Source organism: Sipha flava, unplaced genomic scaffold (assembly GCF_003268045.1).
Source record: "Sipha flava isolate LNK unplaced genomic scaffold, YSA_version1 77_pilon_pilon, whole genome shotgun sequence".
Classification (NCBI taxonomy): domain Eukaryota; kingdom Metazoa; phylum Arthropoda; class Insecta; order Hemiptera; family Aphididae; genus Sipha; species Sipha flava.
Genome location: NW_020273617.1, coordinates 1320233 through 1338936, shown reverse-complemented (window position 1 = coordinate 1338936; position 18704 = coordinate 1320233). Strand labels below are relative to the sequence as shown.

At 28.5% G+C, this 18704-nt stretch overlaps 3 protein-coding genes across 3 annotated transcripts in view; 2 read left to right on the top strand and 1 right to left on the bottom strand.

Moving 5' to 3' along the window:
* Nucleotides 1-3398: 3398 nt before the first annotated feature.
* Nucleotides 3399-12097, top strand: LOC112692840 (switch-associated protein 70-like). Its single transcript, XM_025567653.1, has 10 exons — nt 3399-4259; nt 9561-9680; nt 9745-9951; nt 10011-10244; nt 10335-10549; nt 10764-10944; nt 10997-11133; nt 11199-11335; nt 11698-11822; nt 11946-12097. Exons 1-10 carry the CDS (start codon nt 3648-3650, stop codon nt 12039-12041), a joined length of 2064 nt encoding a protein of 687 aa, XP_025423438.1. The 5' UTR covers nt 3399-3647; the 3' UTR covers nt 12042-12097.
* A 12-nt stretch (nt 12098-12109) lies between these two features.
* On the bottom strand, nt 12110-13945 carry LOC112692842 (transcription elongation factor SPT4). Its single transcript, XM_025567656.1, has 5 exons — nt 13834-13945; nt 13658-13759; nt 12581-12687; nt 12453-12508; nt 12110-12375 (listed from the first exon to the last, which is right to left on the bottom strand). The coding sequence occupies exons 2-5, from the start codon at nt 13724-13726 to the stop codon at nt 12257-12259; spliced, it is 351 nt and encodes a 116-aa protein (XP_025423441.1). The 5' UTR covers nt 13727-13759; nt 13834-13945; the 3' UTR covers nt 12110-12256.
* Nucleotides 13946-14113: 168 nt separating this feature from the next.
* Nucleotides 14114-18704, top strand: part of LOC112692841 (D(4) dopamine receptor-like) — a 144517-nt gene continuing 139926 nt past the window's right edge. The window contains exon 1 of the mRNA XM_025567655.1: nt 14114-14268. The gene's annotated coding sequence lies outside the window, so the exon portion shown is untranslated. The remainder of the gene's footprint in view (nt 14269-18704) is intronic.

Sequence of the window (18704 nt, the reverse complement as noted above, 5' to 3'; positions counted from 1 at the left end):
GTTGTTTTGTCATTAATTTTTGATGAAGACGGTAACGGTAAATCAGTGGAGTTATCAGTGCTCATATTAACCGAAGTTGAAACTTTTTTAATTATAAATTTGTCCATACTTAATATACCTTTTTTAATATAAAATGTATTAGAAAATACGAAAATATAACGAAATTACTCAGACACAACGCGCACAACACGGTTATTACGATTGAGAATAGTGAGAACGTGCTTATTTACGTACCTACCTACACATAATGCCAATTTACTATTTATCAGTTATGATTACTTTGTAATCATTACGAGGTAAAAATATCTTCATAATTGTTTTTCTTATCTCTGGGTTTTACTAGGTTTTCATAATTCATAATTTGTTCGGCGACACACGCTGTATTAAAATGTGACACACTAGTGTGTCGCGACACACCGGTTGAGAACCACGGATATAGTATATATATACACATATATATGTACTACAAACTCATGTGCGAGACTTCTAACGAAATCGATATTAAATACGAATAGTTTGCCAATATACAGTACTATTTATAATCAACGATATTCGGTATAATAGGTATATTAGGTATATTAATCGAAAAATCGAACATAGTCGTGCAGTAATGTATATATATTGCAACGATCTTTTGTTATTAATTTTATAGCCACTGTGTATCAATTCTTTTTATTTAAATTGTTGTGAGTTTTATTACTTTATATTATATTTATTATATTGTTATTACTTTTATTGTTTTTTTAAAATGCCTAAAAATAAATATTCATTCACTGTAGGTTAGGGTTATTTATTTTGTCTCTGACATTAATTTATTTGTTTAGTTTTAAAATGTTTATTATAAGATACCTAGATATTATTATACTTGGACAGTATTTTTAGTTTATTTCGTTATTAAACTTATTTACTTATATTGAAATACATATTGCTACTAGTTGGTCACCAATTTTAAATTTCAATTAAATCGTATTAGGTTCTATTTTAAAAAACAAAAATAATCAGAAATAATCATTATTTTCATTTAAACGCCTGACCTGGGTTATTTATGTTTTTTATAGTTTTATACATTATAAGTAGATGCTCTTATAAACTTGACTTTATTGCTGAAAATATATAAATTAACAAATTATAAGTTTATTTTAATATATGACTATGAACAAGTTTGAAGTGTGTATTCGATTTAATTGCAATTTCCTTATCTATAATATTTTATCGACCTATTATTTACTCTGTGTATTAATTCTAGTATAGTTTATAAATTCTAGTAAGTTTATGCATAGTATAGGTACCTTTTATTGATTAATAATTAATCTTGAATCATTATGATTTACGATCAATGACTTTGGTTCTATACTTACAATAAGCATTAAGTATTAGAATAATATATTATAATACCAATACCTAATGACTAATGATCTTATACTTTACATTATTGCTTATATTATTTAATTATTAGGTATAGGATTATAACCTATACCTACTTTTAGTTTATACTTCAATTTTAAAAACTAAATAAAACTATACCCCAATATAGATACCTAATGTAATATATTAAAATAAAGTGCACTTGGATAATTTATGTTTTGTATTTATTTGTGTAATAATTAATGCACTTACTATCTATAATTACTTCTTTGCTTAAATCAGTCCTGTTTTTATGATCAGCATTAAAAAAAACTGCTACAGTCAATTTTTTTGGATTAACCGACATGGTGGGCTTTCAAGAGCGATTAATCTCAAGAAAAACTATTTTGATTTATTTATGCTAAAAGCGATTTATGGTAAAATGCGAAACGCTCTTAGTTTGGCCATGTTATAGTTATTCTATAGTTTTGATAAAATCGTAAAACTCAAAATGCGTTCAGTGGATCCGTACCGTTAGCATTAGGAGAAAATATAAGATAGTTAAGATTCCAAAATTATTATAAAAATATTTAAGTTCGATCACTTATAATCGTGTCACATGTGTATAGTGCGTGTGTATTATTGTATAATTGTATAATGTACTTTCTATTTTTTTAATATAGATATAACAATAATTTTGTCGGCAAGAGGATGTTGGAACGAAAAAAAGATAATCTTTTAAAATCAAGATGTACCAATAATAAATGTTCAGCAAAAATTATATCATGGTTAGATAAACGTAATGGGATTGAAACTTCTGGACAACACAATTTTATTCAAAATTCAATTGAAAAAGTAGAAACACAAATTTTGAGAGAAAATTAGTAGCTATTAATATAGTTTAAAATTGAAATTGGCAATATTGCAGAGATTTTTAAGCTCAATCGTGTAGGTTTCTTATGTATTTCTATATCCTCTAATATGCCGACAAATTTGCTCAATCGTGCCGTAAAAGGAAGTTTTATGCTCAATCGTGTTACAGTCAAATACAGACATCGGAAGTCGTGCACGTGTGATCCGCGTGAAAACAAAGAACTCGAAAGCTATTGGTCCGAGTTCGACCCATCGATGTCCACTTCCTTTCGCGTCGTCTTACTGAAGCTGTTGATTATTTTTACAAATCGAATATTTTAATATATTATTCGATTAATCGATTATTTTTATCGAACGATGAATAATTGAATAACTGATTATCGATTAATAATCGTACAATCGAATTATCGGTTAATTGATTATAATCGAAAATCATATAAATATTTGATTGTTGCGGAAAAAAAAAACGTCGCACAGTATGTAGTAGGTCTCAAGATTGATTTGCACACATGCCCCGAGTAGTTTAATCATGGCACATAAGGGTAAAAACAAGTGTACAAATATTATTATTCTACACGATCATGAGACATGCATTACACATTGTTATCATTACCCGTACACGTTTTCAGAGAGCTGACTAGCTCGTTAAACAGAGAGGTTCGACTGTTTTCGTTTTTATCGAAAATTATTAACTGGATCTCTTCGCCACCGAGAAGGACTTGCGTGAAGGCTCAGGGTTATCTCGGTTGTGCAGATATTCTTCAGATATTCACACAGGGGCGGATCCAGAGTCGGAAAACTGTGGGTCAAGCCATTTCAAAAGGCCATTTATTAGGGATGAAACTGAATTAGAAATGAATACTTTGTAAAAAAAAAAAACACAATATGCTCATAAAAGTGTAGGTATAAGTATATTTATATTACATTTTAAAATTAGTGATACCACCGATAATGACATTTACGATTAATAAATATAATCTAATTTTATCAGCACAACTAACGTACGGAATAAAATACGATTTACTTAATTTTCTACTAAAACGATACAATTTAAAATATAAATTATGAATTGAAAAATTTTAAATTTTAAATATACACGGCATTCATTTTTCAAGTAACTCCGATGGGCCAACTGTCCAAGAGTCCAAATCAAGGTCTAAAAAAAAGAAAAATATGTTCAAAAGGCCAATTTTGTCAACAAATATTAACTGTGGGTCAGCTGACCCCCTGAACATCTCCCCCCTAGATCCGCCCCTGTATTCACGTGAAGCGGAGGAAAAACGGATCGGAAATGTCTGTCTTACAAAAATTACAAAAACGGTTTTACAACGGTTTGGATTGCGAACGTCACCAAGTACGGACCATATCGCGTGCGTCGTAACGATAACGCGGTACGGTAGTAGTGCGCGCACTCGGCGGGCGGTGACGCGATGAGAAATATGGAAAAAACCAATAACACAACAGTCGTACGCGGCGGCATTGAATGTTTATTCATATATGGTCAAGACCGTGGACGCCCGGACACCGGACGACGACGGCGCGGGGAACCGGATCAAGGAAGCGGTGGCGGCAGCAACGGCCTTACGCGGCGGCGGCGGAGTCGGTTTCATCTCGCGCGCGCGACGGACCTCCGCGGCCGAGCGGTGAGCCGCAGTCGGTGTCGCCCGGGTTTATGTTGTTGTGCACTCGTCGCTCCAGTTTTCGCGTGCGCGATCATTACGTGTTGCGCGTTCACGTCGCGTGACCGACGCTGCCGCCGTGTTAGTTCTGGCCAGCATCGCTCTCGCCGTAAAACGCTACGGCCGCGGACACAAATCGTCTCCCTCCCACCGCCCTTCTGCACTCCGTCCACCCCGTACGACGACCCGTCGGTCTCGGCGCGCGTATCACGTGAGCCCGCCGGGTACCGCGTGTTCCGTACCGACTTCCCGTCGGTGCTGACGATGGCCACGCTGCTGAAAAACGTCACCAACTGCATATGGCACGCGTTCGACTCACTGGACGCGGCCGGCACCGGTACCGTGGTCAAGTCCAAGCTCAAAGTGAGTACGCTCCTCCGACCGGCGGGATGGCGAATTTTTTTCTTCCCATCCTTCTTCTGGACCAGGCGCGATCGGGCCCGCGGCAATATATTCTAACCGTGATCATTTTATAAAATTAAAAATTTCTACAGTGATAAAAATAAAAACTATTATTTAAACGAGCTTCGAACGAGTTACGAATCAAATTAAATCTTATAATTTTTAATTGTATTAAAAAAAATTATTATACAATAGATTTTAGAATGTTTAATAGAGTCAGCGTGAAATTTGGGCTTGTTTTTTTTTCTAACCAATCTTTCGATATTTGGAGTAATACGTGTAACGCCCCAAGTCATAATAGGGAGTGTAAGTGTTAATCAGTCACATTTTTCTGAATATTTTGCGTCATTCATGCAAGAAAGCGATGTTCACAAACATAATTAGCACTACATAATGTAAATATATGCGTTGATAATTATTTCCTAAATTCGATTGTATATGTAATCAAAGCGAATCGGTGTACACGACCCGCGGTTTAAATATAAATTTCCAATATGGCTCTCAAGTCGAAAAAGGTTGGGCACGCCTGGTCTAGACGTTGTTATTACGCTCCGTACATGGGAACGTACCATACGTACCATACGACAGAACGATATAACTGGCTTAAGATTGCTTGCAGTACTTAACAGTGACGGGTGTATCTTAATTCTTAGGGAGGAGAGGAATTTCGAATCCACAAATTTAATGGGTTTCAAACCCTTGTTTTATTGGCAATTTATTACCTACTTTAATTCGTACGAATAATATCTAAGTTTTGTAAGTTTTAAAAATCATTTAATCAATTTATTTTTATCAAGTCTAAAGTATTAAGTTATAGTCAAAATATATAGTAGTGACGAAAATCCCAAGGGAAAGGGGCGATCCATCAATCACCCAGCCACTGATATCCGTCACTGTTTACAAATTCAAAAGTTTTTTTCGGATTTTATGTATTTTTAATTGATTGATATTGATTGTTGAAATTTGGCATGTATTTGTTTAAAATTCTAAATACTAATAGTGAGTAATAGTAATGTATGAAAAACAATTCATATTGATTTACGGTTTAACATTATAATTGACTTAATTAAACTTACCGAGACGGAGAAGGCTGTCTTGGATCGTATGTATTGCAATTAATTATTAATAAAAACCAAAAACAATTATGTATACAAAACTGATAGGTTCATAATTTTACAATATTTTGCGCATCAACTACCTATCGCATACATTGAGACGGTGTGTAGAAGCCGACCGCCACGATGGGTCAAACTCCGACCGACACCTTTCGGGTTCATTGTTTTCACGCGGATCACGCGAGCACGTCTTCCGATGTCCGTATCGATAGCGTTTTAATCGTTTTGATCCCAAATCGTCAACGTGACGTCACTGTTTAAATGTTTTTCAATCGCCGTGCATAACATTGCCTTTGCGTTACACTCACGCATGACGTCACACTCGTCGAACCATTGGAAATAAAACATTTTCCCACTAGGTCGGCAATTAATTCGTACATTTCGTTATTACAATCATCGCGTTTCGTCCACTTCTATTATACAGGTATCATTTGTTTTTGAATCTGTATCGCGTTATTATGCGCAGCAGGCATGCGCTTTGGTATAATCGGTACGTACACGGTTTGCACTCGTAGATATTATTAAATTGAACATATAAGTGTGATGTACATCGAATCGCTTAAAATGTTTATTGATGTTAAATAATCATTTAAAACTGATACATGCCAAAAATGGCAATGCTGTGCAATGTAGATAATCACTGAAATGACACATCGCAAACGTTTATTACAAATGTTAGATTTATGATTGATTAGATTGTCCAAGCGACTGAATGGTCATAATACCTCCTTGTGAACTTTAAGTAATTTAAATATATTTAGACACTATTCATATTGGAATGAACGTGAAACAACGGTCTGCAAAAACCATAAAAAAAAAAAATGGTAAAATTATAATTGATAAGATGGATGTTGAAGAATCTTAGGAAATCATGCATTTCAAAATAACAAAGTACAATATTAATGTTGAGAAAAAAGATTGTATTTACCAAAGTAAACACTTAACTAAAAAATATTTTTTTTTTAATGCACAATTTTCTTAGAATTGCTTTGTGATATGGTAAAAATGTCTGAACGATTACAAGGGTAATCGAAAAGAATTCAAACATTGACGCATTTCAGTAATTACCATAGTTTTAATAATGATTAGGGTACCTACTCGAGTCCAATATAATAATACGTAATTATGTTTATAAATAATAGGCGTGTTCCTAATCCCTACTCCACTAATGCATGTTACTACACATTAGATATTACTTGGTTTAATTGAAAATTTATAATTTACAGTGTATTTGAATTAAAAATATTTAGGTTCATATTGTGGGCGTACGAGCGTGAGATGTTTTTCGTAGGCGTAGAATTATATTCGTCCAAACAAGAGTACTGCATACAAAAATGAAACTAATATTTTTATTCTTCATAATATTTTTACAGTTATATTATAACCATACCGGTGAATTTCAATACTTTGCTGAACATTTTTTTTAAAACTTAATTCATTTGAACGTATATTCGTGTTGTCATTTACTATTAATTTTACTGTAGATATGTTTTTGTGTTGGAGTCGATACGTTCGTAAGAATGTGTGTGCTATTATACAGTGTCAGTAGGTTTTTTTATGTGCATTGAGTAAAGAGAGAGAAGTAGCTGTTAGTCAGTATACTAAAGAAGGGCAATCAAGGAGATGAGAAATGTCACAGATTGATTCAACACTGTGGAGGTACTATGAGGTGAATCATTCAAAGCCGATTTGAAGGAAATATAATGAATCGTGGAATATTGAATATATTCGTGATTCATGAGTATTGACATTGGACTCTATATCTATAAACTTTAGGTTAAGTTCTGTGTGCTCGAACAATTAATTCTAAAACGATTAAAACGAAATTTAATTAGTAATGAATAATGATACCTAATAAAAATAAAGTAAAAACGTAAAGCCTTTGATTTATTATATTAAAAATAGTTATTTAATGCAAATTTTGTTAGTGTTCACCGTCTCTATTTAAGAACAATTATAAATCATCGCATTTCAAAAACAAATCTGAACGAAGTTAAGATATCAATATGATGTGGTATTTTGAACAAAACTTTAGATGAAACAAATTAATAACAAGTTTCTAGTTTCACTAGCCACCAGGGTAGTAGATTTTATACATAACAGCTGTTGTACACCTAATAAATAGCCATATGCTAATAATAATAATCTAATAAATAAATACTAACGATTTAAGAAATAAAATTAGGGCCGTGCGAGAGGTGCGTGTGCACCGGACGATAAAAGCTTTTTCATAGTCTATGTAATATTACTGAAAGTTAACCATATTATTTAATTCATAATATTTAACACGTTCAACGCCATGGTCTCGATGCGTAGCAACTTCATTATCATTGTTTTGATCAGCGGTGATGCTAGTTTATTTTTACTATTGATATTTATTCCCCCCCCCCCCCCCGGAATTACGACATCGTTCATCAAAAATTAATAATAATATCCATTTATACTCTATTGTTATTGTTACTCGATATAATTAATTTAATAAAATTAATAACATAAACGAATGTCGACTAGAACGATTTCATTTTGAACCCTTTTGTGACAGTGTTCACATTATGGTTCACGAACGTAGAAGTTGCATAGGTACCTAATTATTTTTCATCGGCAATTATTTATAGGTTAGATATTTTTTGTGCAATTGAAATAGATTGATTTGATTTGTGAATAAGTTATACAGTTTTATTGTGATAGATTATTATCTACATGTTTCGTTATACCTATACAGTTAAGTTATATACTTATATTGTTTTTTAGTTAAATATTTCTTTTATTAATATAGTAAATACAAAAAGTAATTATATAGAACCCCCTATTCTAATGTAGTCTCCTTATAGCTCATAGGCATAAAAAAAATTTGGTAGAAAGGTGGGGGTGCTAAAAATTATTCTTGGCACCGGGTGCTAATTGTGCTAGACATGATACTGCATAATATATTTTATAATTAATTTTTAGTGCTTAGTGTACAACTGAGCGAAATTGTAAATATTTTTTTTAGTTATAGAATATTATAAAAATAATAAAAATGTATAATATAGTCAATCGAACTAATATTGGTAATATTGATAAATTTACTATAGACATCACAATGCTAATCGTCCATACACCGACACAGGTTTTCAGGTCAACATTAATTACGTTGTAATGTACTGATAACGCTATGACTGAAAGAATTAGAGAATTCTGAATATTTCCTAATACTTTCACATTATAGTAATTATATTATGATTGTACGAGAATTGTAATTGTTTAAAATATTGATTTAGCTACGGAATCATCAAGGTTTAATGATACATAGTTATTACGAGTATATTATTACTTTTTTTTACACTTTAATCCATCCATGTTAATTGTAAATACAAGGTTTGTTTAGACGGTATATTATATTATAAAATTAAGTCATCGAAGATCTCTAACTTGACATTCATATACCTTTAAACGTGAAATAATAAATATAATAATAATAGATATTATGTAGAATGTGATGCTGTTTTATTGGTTTTATGTTTTCGTTTAATTAGTGTCTATTTTAGGTATGTGTTGACATTATTGAAAGAATAATTAAATAATAGTACATTTATATTCTAACTCATGTATTTTCTCAATGTCCGATTATTTCCTTTTATGCTTATAGTCTATAGAATAATCTAATTCTAATGGTGCAAAACTTGTCAATGGTCGTTAAGTTGCATAATATGTATTGTAAATAATTTATAATAATTATTATTATTACTTCGATAACTAAATCCCAAATTGTTGGTTAGCCTTTAATGAGAGATCCATAACTATTATCTTATAAAATTATGTAAGAATTTTTGAGAGGTTTTTGATTGATTGCAGAGTAGTAAATATACTGTGTAGAGAATTTGGATACTTGTAGATCAATATTTTATAAATAATTTGTAACAAAAATACTAAAAGAAAATATTTATCTTAATAATTATATTGTTATTCATCTAAAATATAATAAAATACATTTTTAAGGTACTTATTAACAATCAATAAATAATTTAAAGACGCGATAATATATTTTTCCGATAAATTGTATTGAAGTGTAAAACAATTACTAATTTATACATTTTAATTAGTACTTGCCTAAACGGATTTTATCACTAGTAATATATTAAACAATGTTCATATTTTTTATAAATAGGTTTTAACGGCAAATATTGGTATTCTCCTTGACCTTTATGGAGTGGAAAAGGGCCTTGAACACTATAGAAGTACTACAGCATTAAACTTTCAACATTACAAATATTATTTATTAAGAGAAGTATAAATAAGTGTTTAAATTTATTAAATACTATGATCGTTTTTCTAGAAATTTAGTGTTTTAGGTTTTTCTATCATTACCAAACGTTCTATCATTATCAGTGCTTCAGGGATTTGAATCAAATATAGACGAGACTTGTTGGCTGATTTGTAAAAAAAAATATATTCCTAAATGTCAAGTATTACCAGAAGATTGTATGTATAAATTATTCAGAGTATTCTGTTTCTTGTCAGAACTCGTAGTAAATACAGAAAGACCAAATCAATTTCAAGTAATTTCTTGTTGAAAATAATCTCATTTTCTCATTTATTAAAATAATTTTATGCATAGGTTATGATGGATACATCAGAAGTAGGTTTAGTGGCTTCTCAGATTGTTACTTCATTAGGTGCTGATTGGGATCAATCTGGTTTTGAAGACCTCATCGGAAATACCATGGGATTTCAGTTTGGTACGTTTTTAACTTTATTGGAAAAACGATACTTGACTGATGTTGATCGAGCTGGTTTAGTAGAAGCATTAAATGCAGTTACTAATACATTCATTGATGATATCATAAAAAAAGTAAGAAAATTAGAATATTAATTAATTAATAATTATTTTATACATAATATCATGTTATTGATTTAAAAATATATTAATGTATTTTGTTAGGGTGTATTGTCGAAGCGTGGTTATTTATTACCAACACTTCGTGAATACTGGTTTGTATTAAAACCATGCCAGCTTTTGTACTATAAAAATGAAGAAGAAAAAGAGCAATGCGGGTCGATTACTTTAGATCCAAGATGTTGGGTGGATTCTAATTTGCAACGTATAATGTTGCACACAACTGAAAGAACTTTTGAACTTGCTACTAAGGACCATAGGTAAAGTTCATTTATAGTGTATGATATTATTTATTTTTAACTTAAAATATTAATGTAATTTGTAGATACATTAAATAATGACTTTAAAAAAAAAAAAATACACACTAAGTACCATAAAAATATTTTATAAAAACTATATTATAGTTATAAGATTATGCATAAGTCTGGAATTATAATTTTGTGTTACTTTAATAATTACTATTACATATTTCAGGAGTAGATTACAATGGTTATCTGCTTTAAAATTAGCCATAGCTTATTCAGCGGGAACAGAAGGATATCAACGTACATTATTACGCCGGAGGCAAAAACGAAGGAAAGCAGAACTTCAAGAAAAACATCGAAAAAGTAGTATAATACATGATATGGATGTTCAATTACAAGCTGAGAAACAAGTAGTAAAATTAAAAATGTTTCTACTTCTGGTTATTAATATATAATTGTTAGGCCAGGGCAGCAATGGAAATTCAAGCAAAAGAACTAAAAGTAGCTAGTGAAAAGCATGTCGAAGAACTAGAATGTTTGCTTGAGGAAGAAACGCAGGCTAAACGTGATGAAGAAATAGTTCGTAACTTACAAGCAAGGTAATATAATATATAAGAAAAATAATAATTATGAACAGTAAACAAATTTAAACAATTTGTTTTAGAGTTTTAAGAGAAGAATGGGAAAAAAGAGAAGAGCTTGAAAGATTACAAGAGGAGCAAAGATTATTACTAGAACAAGAACGGGAAAAAAGGAAAGAATTTGAGATCAAACAACGAGAGAAAGAAAACCAGTTACTTGGTAAGATTTACATGATAAATTATTACTTATAATATATTATTTGTGTTTTTAAGTTTATAATACCATTATATAATGGAATATTGATAAATTAAATAGGACAGGGGAAAAAAAAATAAAAAAAAATGAGACACATGCATGTTTATTTCAGTAATTTTTGATAATTTAATTTATTAGTCATAATCTGACAAAGAATTCAAACTATCACTAAAATAAATCCCAAAAAATTCTCTATTGAAACGCAGGAAAAGTTCCTTCAAGTTCTCAAAATAATAACATTTAGAGATGTTTGAGTTATTAAGGTTCTTCTGTTAAATATTATTAAATATGATATACAATTAAAAATAATTATTTTATTGTTATAGAAGCACAACAAAGATTAATTGAATTAGAAGCTGAAAAACAACGACTTGATGATGAACTGACAAGAGCTCAAAAAAAAATTAGTGTTTCTGAAAAAGCAGTTGCATCACTTACCATCGTAGACCCTGTAATATACTATACTATTTATATTTATAACAATTTGCTATAGTTTTAATTAAGTTAATTAAATATATTATATGCTATAATTTATAATATTCAAACGAATTATTAAATGTAGTTGTATTTACAGGCAGAAACATTGAACATCAAACCACAAGTCAAAGTGAGAAGGACAATGTCATTCATTCCATCCACAAAGGAACGACCAATTCATTTTTATAAGTGAAAAGACTATTTTTTTATTTATACATTTAAATAATTGTTTAATTTATAAATTTCTTGTTTATATAAAAATTAAGGAAATACTTTATTTATTATTTAAATTATAAAAATCATTTATACAATGAGTTTCAAACTTTATACATAAATTGCTCACACTTACATAATTATATCATTGTTTTCATTTTGATGTTGTAAATATGAGAAGAAAAAAGTAGTTATTTATTTAAAAGTTGTATCTCTAGGGCGGTATGGAATGCCTCTGGCTTTCATCTCTCTGATAAAATTTGGAGGTAATCGACCAGCAACGGATATAGCATAAATTCCTTTGGTAAATCTGTCTACAAAATTGACAATATGTTTTATATTTTATATTTTGAAACAACTTGAAAATAAATACATGACTAAATATACATACTGATTTTTTGCCATCTGGCTACCCAACTGTCTTCAGGACTCATTAGTGCAATCATTCTAAGTATAAACAAATAAGATAAATTTAATAAATAATATAGATATTATTTTAGTAAGATTTATAATACATACCCATCAAAATTTGAACTAGTACAGTCATAAACATGATCACGGTTATTTTTCATTCTTAGAAATTCATCACAATTATCACATCCATCATATTCAAACTGATCAAATGACTTAAAAAAAATATATATATAAATATATACAATTAAATGTTCAGTATTTTTTTTTTTTAAAAATTTTAATGAATATGATAAATAAAATGTTATTAGTTATAGTAAAATTATTTGAATTTAAAATAAGATTAAAGTGCCATGATTTACTTTTAATGATAACAAAATATAATATAATGTTAAAGAACTGTATTTATAAATTTATATAAGACCAAATAGAGAGTTTAATACCATTATTTTTAATATAAATACGTTTTGTGTAATAATTAATTAAGGCATTTAAATAATATTTAAAAGTACAATTATTGATCATAATTATTAGTACAGCAGTATTTATAGCAAGAAAAAATCTAAATATGCTCTTGATAGAAAATACATAAACAAATATGCATTAGAAGATTCAGTAATTGTTCATATATAGAATAAATTATTTGTTTCCTAAATTAAAATGAGTAGATTTGCTTTATTTTGTAGATTCTACAACAATTACTACATTTATTAAAAATTATCATTTTCAAAAAAGTATGAGGTAAGACATAAAATATAAATTAAGAAAAATAAAAAAATTAAATATTCAGATGGCCTTTAGAGTGATGAAGTATAATATCTAAATTCAATAAAATCAAAATGGAACTAAGTACAAATCCATTTTTGGTTAATTTGTTAATTATGCTTGATGGTTAATACATAAATTTAGAAACATATTGTACTTTTGAAGTAAAAATGTTGACCATTAATGGCATAAATTATTACATCTCATTGCAATATTTATCCAGAACAATATTTATTTTAGATATTTGTAATTTGTTCCGGGTTTCAAACATAAACAAATCAAAATTTGAAAGACTGGTTATAAAATTGTAGAATTAAAATAAAAACTATCAATATTTAATATTTATTTTAAATACAATTTAATTAAATAAAATAATTTATTTGTATGATGAGATATGTTTTAAACAAAAATTAAAATTACCTTAATTAGTGAACACACTAAACATGCTCTTGCATTTCTCATATCTTTAGGTATTGATTCCAGCGACATTGTGAATTAGTAGGTTAAAAACAATATTAATACCTACCAAAAACAATTTGTATGGTATTAATTAATCATTAACACGAGAAAAAGTTTGTGAAAAAAAATAACTTTACTATAAGTTTATAGTTGTGTTATATGATTTGTATTAACTTATTGAAAATTTTAATTTGTAGATATCTGAAAAATGTAGTTGAAATAAAATAAATAACTGGAATAAAATTAAAGTTTAGTACTATGTATCAAGAAGTAAAAAATCAATAACCAAAAATGTAATGAACTATTGAATGTTAATAAATGTTTAATGTTTTTATTAATTTTTTTTATCACCGAATCGAGTTTGCTTTTTATCAGAAAATGTAGTTTCAACCTCAAAGAGGTTATACACCACCTGTATCTATGATATCCATGCCAAAATACACGTATGGAATATAGTCACCGGTGCAACAACCGTAAATTTTTATTTTTCTAAATTTTTAGTAGACATAAAAAACTGTTTATAAAATTGGCAAATATTGAAAACGTGGCACTAAAAATTTCGTTAGAATGAGGTAGGTACGTCAATTAATAAATCCAATTTCATTGGTAAGTATACATAGGCACTATGTACATAATAGGTAGTATTTATAAAAAAACAATAAAATTATGATAAATCGTTGACCAATTAACACTGCCATCCTAACCACCAATAACGCTCTAGATCAACACTGTTTGACGCCCCTCTCCCTCATACAAAAAAATATTTATTTAATATTTTTAATTAACCTCTTACCTTAAATATGTTTAATACTTATTAATTAAAGGTTCCTGCTTATTTTTTTATTACTATTATTTTAATCTTATTTATATAAATTTATTTACCTATTGTTTTTATGATTTTTTGAAGTTGACACTAAGTTCATTATTCTGAGTAGGTACAATATAAAAAGAAAAATAACACTATTCAAACATAACAGTATATACAAATTATAAAAAAATCTTTGTATTCATATAGTACATATAATTATGAGTTATTTATAAATGTATAATATATTAACAAAATATTCAAAGTAATTAATATCTTTTATGCTTATAAAAGCTAAGTTTATTTACAGAATTCAGTTGAACTACTCTAACTTGATTTATTTTTAGATTTTGGTAAAATTGATAATGAGTTGATTATAACTAAAGATATCTATACCTAATACCATTGATAATAAATACAGTATATTTTATAATCAATGATAATTAATGATACCTATACAGTGTACAGTATATCTTTGAGTTTTGGGTAATAAACTAGGTAATAATAGTTATCATGATTCAGTCAATCACAGTTCACAGATAATAATAATATTGATAGTTATGTACCTATTATTGAAGGACTATATAATAAACAATTTGACTCATCTTCGATATTACAGTAGGTATAAAAAGAAAATTAATATTTAAAATAAAAACATCAATTTTTTTTTTTCAATTTTTTTATGACGCCCCCTAAATTCATAATACTTTGGACGTCCTAGGGCATTTTCCCCATTTGCCAATCCCCCCTCCCCCTTGGGACGGCTATGCCAATTAACGAATTGAACAATGAAAAAAAAATGTATTATTTATTATTATTTCGATTAAATGCTTAAATAAGATAATACTTTTAATCTAACAATATACAAATAAAACGCTCATAGATTTTTAGTGTTTTTACATTTAGAAAATAAAGGTATGCATTTTGTTGTATGAGGTCCGCGAATCTTTATTGAGCACCGGATAGATGACAATCTAATTAAACAGATTAACAATAAGTAATTGACTACGATTTATACTCGTATATAAATCATAAGAAAACATAGTTTCAAATTTTAAATATTTTTTAAATTATTCTAAAGGTATTTTATAATATGCCTTGGTTATAATAAGCATTCAGTGAAATGTCTTGGCAGATAAAAAAATCCATTAAAACTAAATGACTGTTTAGGCAGGTAGAAACATTTCTGATGTATATGGCGATAGCGTTTCCAAATCCTAAAGTTAAAATTAAATAATATCCACTTTATATTCTGTTTATGTAGTTTTTAAAAGGTAATGAGATGTTTTAATTAAAAATATTGAGATTAAGGAATTGGCTGGGCTATGAAAGCCACAGCGGTTTATTAACACAGCGTTCACATTGAAAAGAATGCTAATTCATTGGATTAGGAAAACAACAATTATGAACGTGGTTTGCGTAGAATCGTACTTGTTTAAAAAAATTTAACCTTTTTACATTTTTTTTTAAATTACTTATAATGTTAAAGAAAAGTTCAATAGAAAAATGAAATAAATAGAATTAGTTGATGAATAAAATAAGTTGAAATAAGTTCACTAGTTAATTTCTGATCTCAAAGTTATCGAGACAATAATTTGACATATCTGTAGAAAAATATATAATAATCCTATTTGTATTCATATTTATGATCAAACTGTACAAAAACATGTATTTTAGTCAATATTTGAAAATAAGGTCAGAACAAATGCACAAGACACTTTTATTATGCAACATATAATTGACGCGAAAAAATTAAATAGGTAAATAGTTAATTGTTCTAGCTTGTTTGAAGCATTTATTATTTTACAATGACATCTTTCCAACTATAATCTATTAAAAACTTGGCTTGTCCAAAAAAATTGGTAAAATCATTTGTCAAATTTTAGCGATTCATCGTTATGGAATTATTCTTCAAACTTGTAATATTGCTATCAGACGTTAGTGGCATATATAATACTAGTTTACATTTTTTTGACGTTCACACTATTCTGCCGTAATTTGATCTATACGATCAGTGTGTTTTGAAGTCTTATTCGTTGACAGGAGTTTTTTTTTTATCATTCAGCTGTACTTATTGGAACCATCGTGATAGGAATATATTATACTACAGATATAAATAATTTATATATATTTTTTAAATATAATTTGTGTCTGCGGTACAGCCAATATTTATGTTTGATATGATTTCGTGAAGCGTTCGCGTTAAATATTGTCATCGTATGTTAAAAAAAAAAACCGAGCCTTAAAATATTATTCTATGTCAAAATGTTCCTTTTAACTTTGCGGCATTAATTTAGGAACCACTATAGGTTATAATAATCCAAGCGTTGATGAAATGTAAATGTATACGAAAAATGACTAGGCCAATAATAATTGCAAATTTTAGCAAATGTAAATAATAACTATTCACTTGTTGGTAAACTTTTTTCTCCGGCTTTTTGTCGTAGTATAATATTAAATAACACAGTAAAACATAGTATATGTGTATGTATATATATTTTATAGTAGATGCGGGCATGTATACTGTCGAAAATGGTAGGAAAATCAGACGTTCTGAAAATAATGTTAAAATAATAAAGAGCATGTTTCCCTTAGTTAGTACATAATTTAGTTGATTATTATTCAATGGTGTGTAAACACTTGAAGGCAAACAATGGCGGTTCTATTTTAATAATTAATTTTGCAAGATGTTGCATTGCCCGTACACCGGAAACAATGGAAGCTAAAGGCTAAGGGCCTTATTTTAGAATCCTCTATCACACATACAAACACACATGTATGTACGCACTCACGCACCCATACATATGCACGCACATAGTACACTCACACATGTACAAAAATTAATATGACACGGTATGTTTGATCACAAATCGTGGTTAGCGAAATTGATTTTTATTTAAATTGTAATAATGCTCGACAAATTCAAAATTTATTAGAATTCACTTATATAGGTATTGTACGCATTTTTTCTTACATATAATAAAATAACAATATTTTCATCCCCGTTTGAGTTTTATAGGATTATATTACATAAATTAATAGTTTATACACAGAAATAAATAAATAAATAAATAAATGAATGCTGAGCATGGAGTATTTTTATATTTGTAAAGTACGACCAGTTTCGAATTAAAAGTTCAACATCAGGTACCTACTCGTATAAAGCCAATAAAATCAAACTGATTATGAACAAATAAAGGAAGGAATACACTGAAAAAAAATTGGTCATTTAACAAAAAAAGAGATAATTTATTTTAATAGGTGAAAATATTTAAAATGAGTTCTTATTAGACATAGATATGTTATGAAATATAAATACTTTGGTTATTATTATTTATAATGATCTAATATTTAAAATCGATTTGTATGTTTAAAACAATATTAAAATAATTTTTTAAATTAATAAAATTAATATCCAAAAAAGGTACAAGATAGTTTTTCTTGGCATTAAAAATGTATATACATTCATTCTTAAACTCGAAATAGTAAATATTTCAAAAAATAAATTTATACACAGTTATACATTCAATACAAAAAAGGTAAAAGGCAAAAGGCCTGAATGGCCCATAAAGCAAAAAAAAAAAAAAAAATACATTCAATACAAACAAAATACAAGAAATTATTTAAACAATAAATGCAATTACTAATAAAAATTATTTCCAATGTATTAAAAAAATTATTATTGCCAAAAAAGGTTAGTTATGGATGGATTTTTAAGAACTTTTTTATCTGAAATTTACATGTAAAATTATGAAACTTCTTCTTCTTTATTTTTAGGCTTTTACAGGCCTTTAAGGTCCATCACCGCAACAACATATTGTTTCCATTCTTTTCTATCATTTGCACGTTCTTGTGTGTTTCTTACGATCAGGAATTTCAGGTCTTCTTGTAGGTACTCTATCCACCTATCTTTGCCTGAGGCGTCCTCGAGGCCTCTTAGTGTCGGGTTCCATTTAGTTATTGATCCAATCATTTCTTCTGATTTATGAAACTAATTATATTATTAATAACAAAGTATAAAATATATCGATATATTGATGACACTTTCATTTTATTTAGAGGTTTAAATAGACAACTAGAAAATATAGTTTTAGATTTAAACAAAATAAATAAAAAACATTGAATTTACACTTGAAATACAAAAAAATTATAAATTAAATTTTTAGATCTTACTGTTTCCATAATAAATAAAATATTTGAATT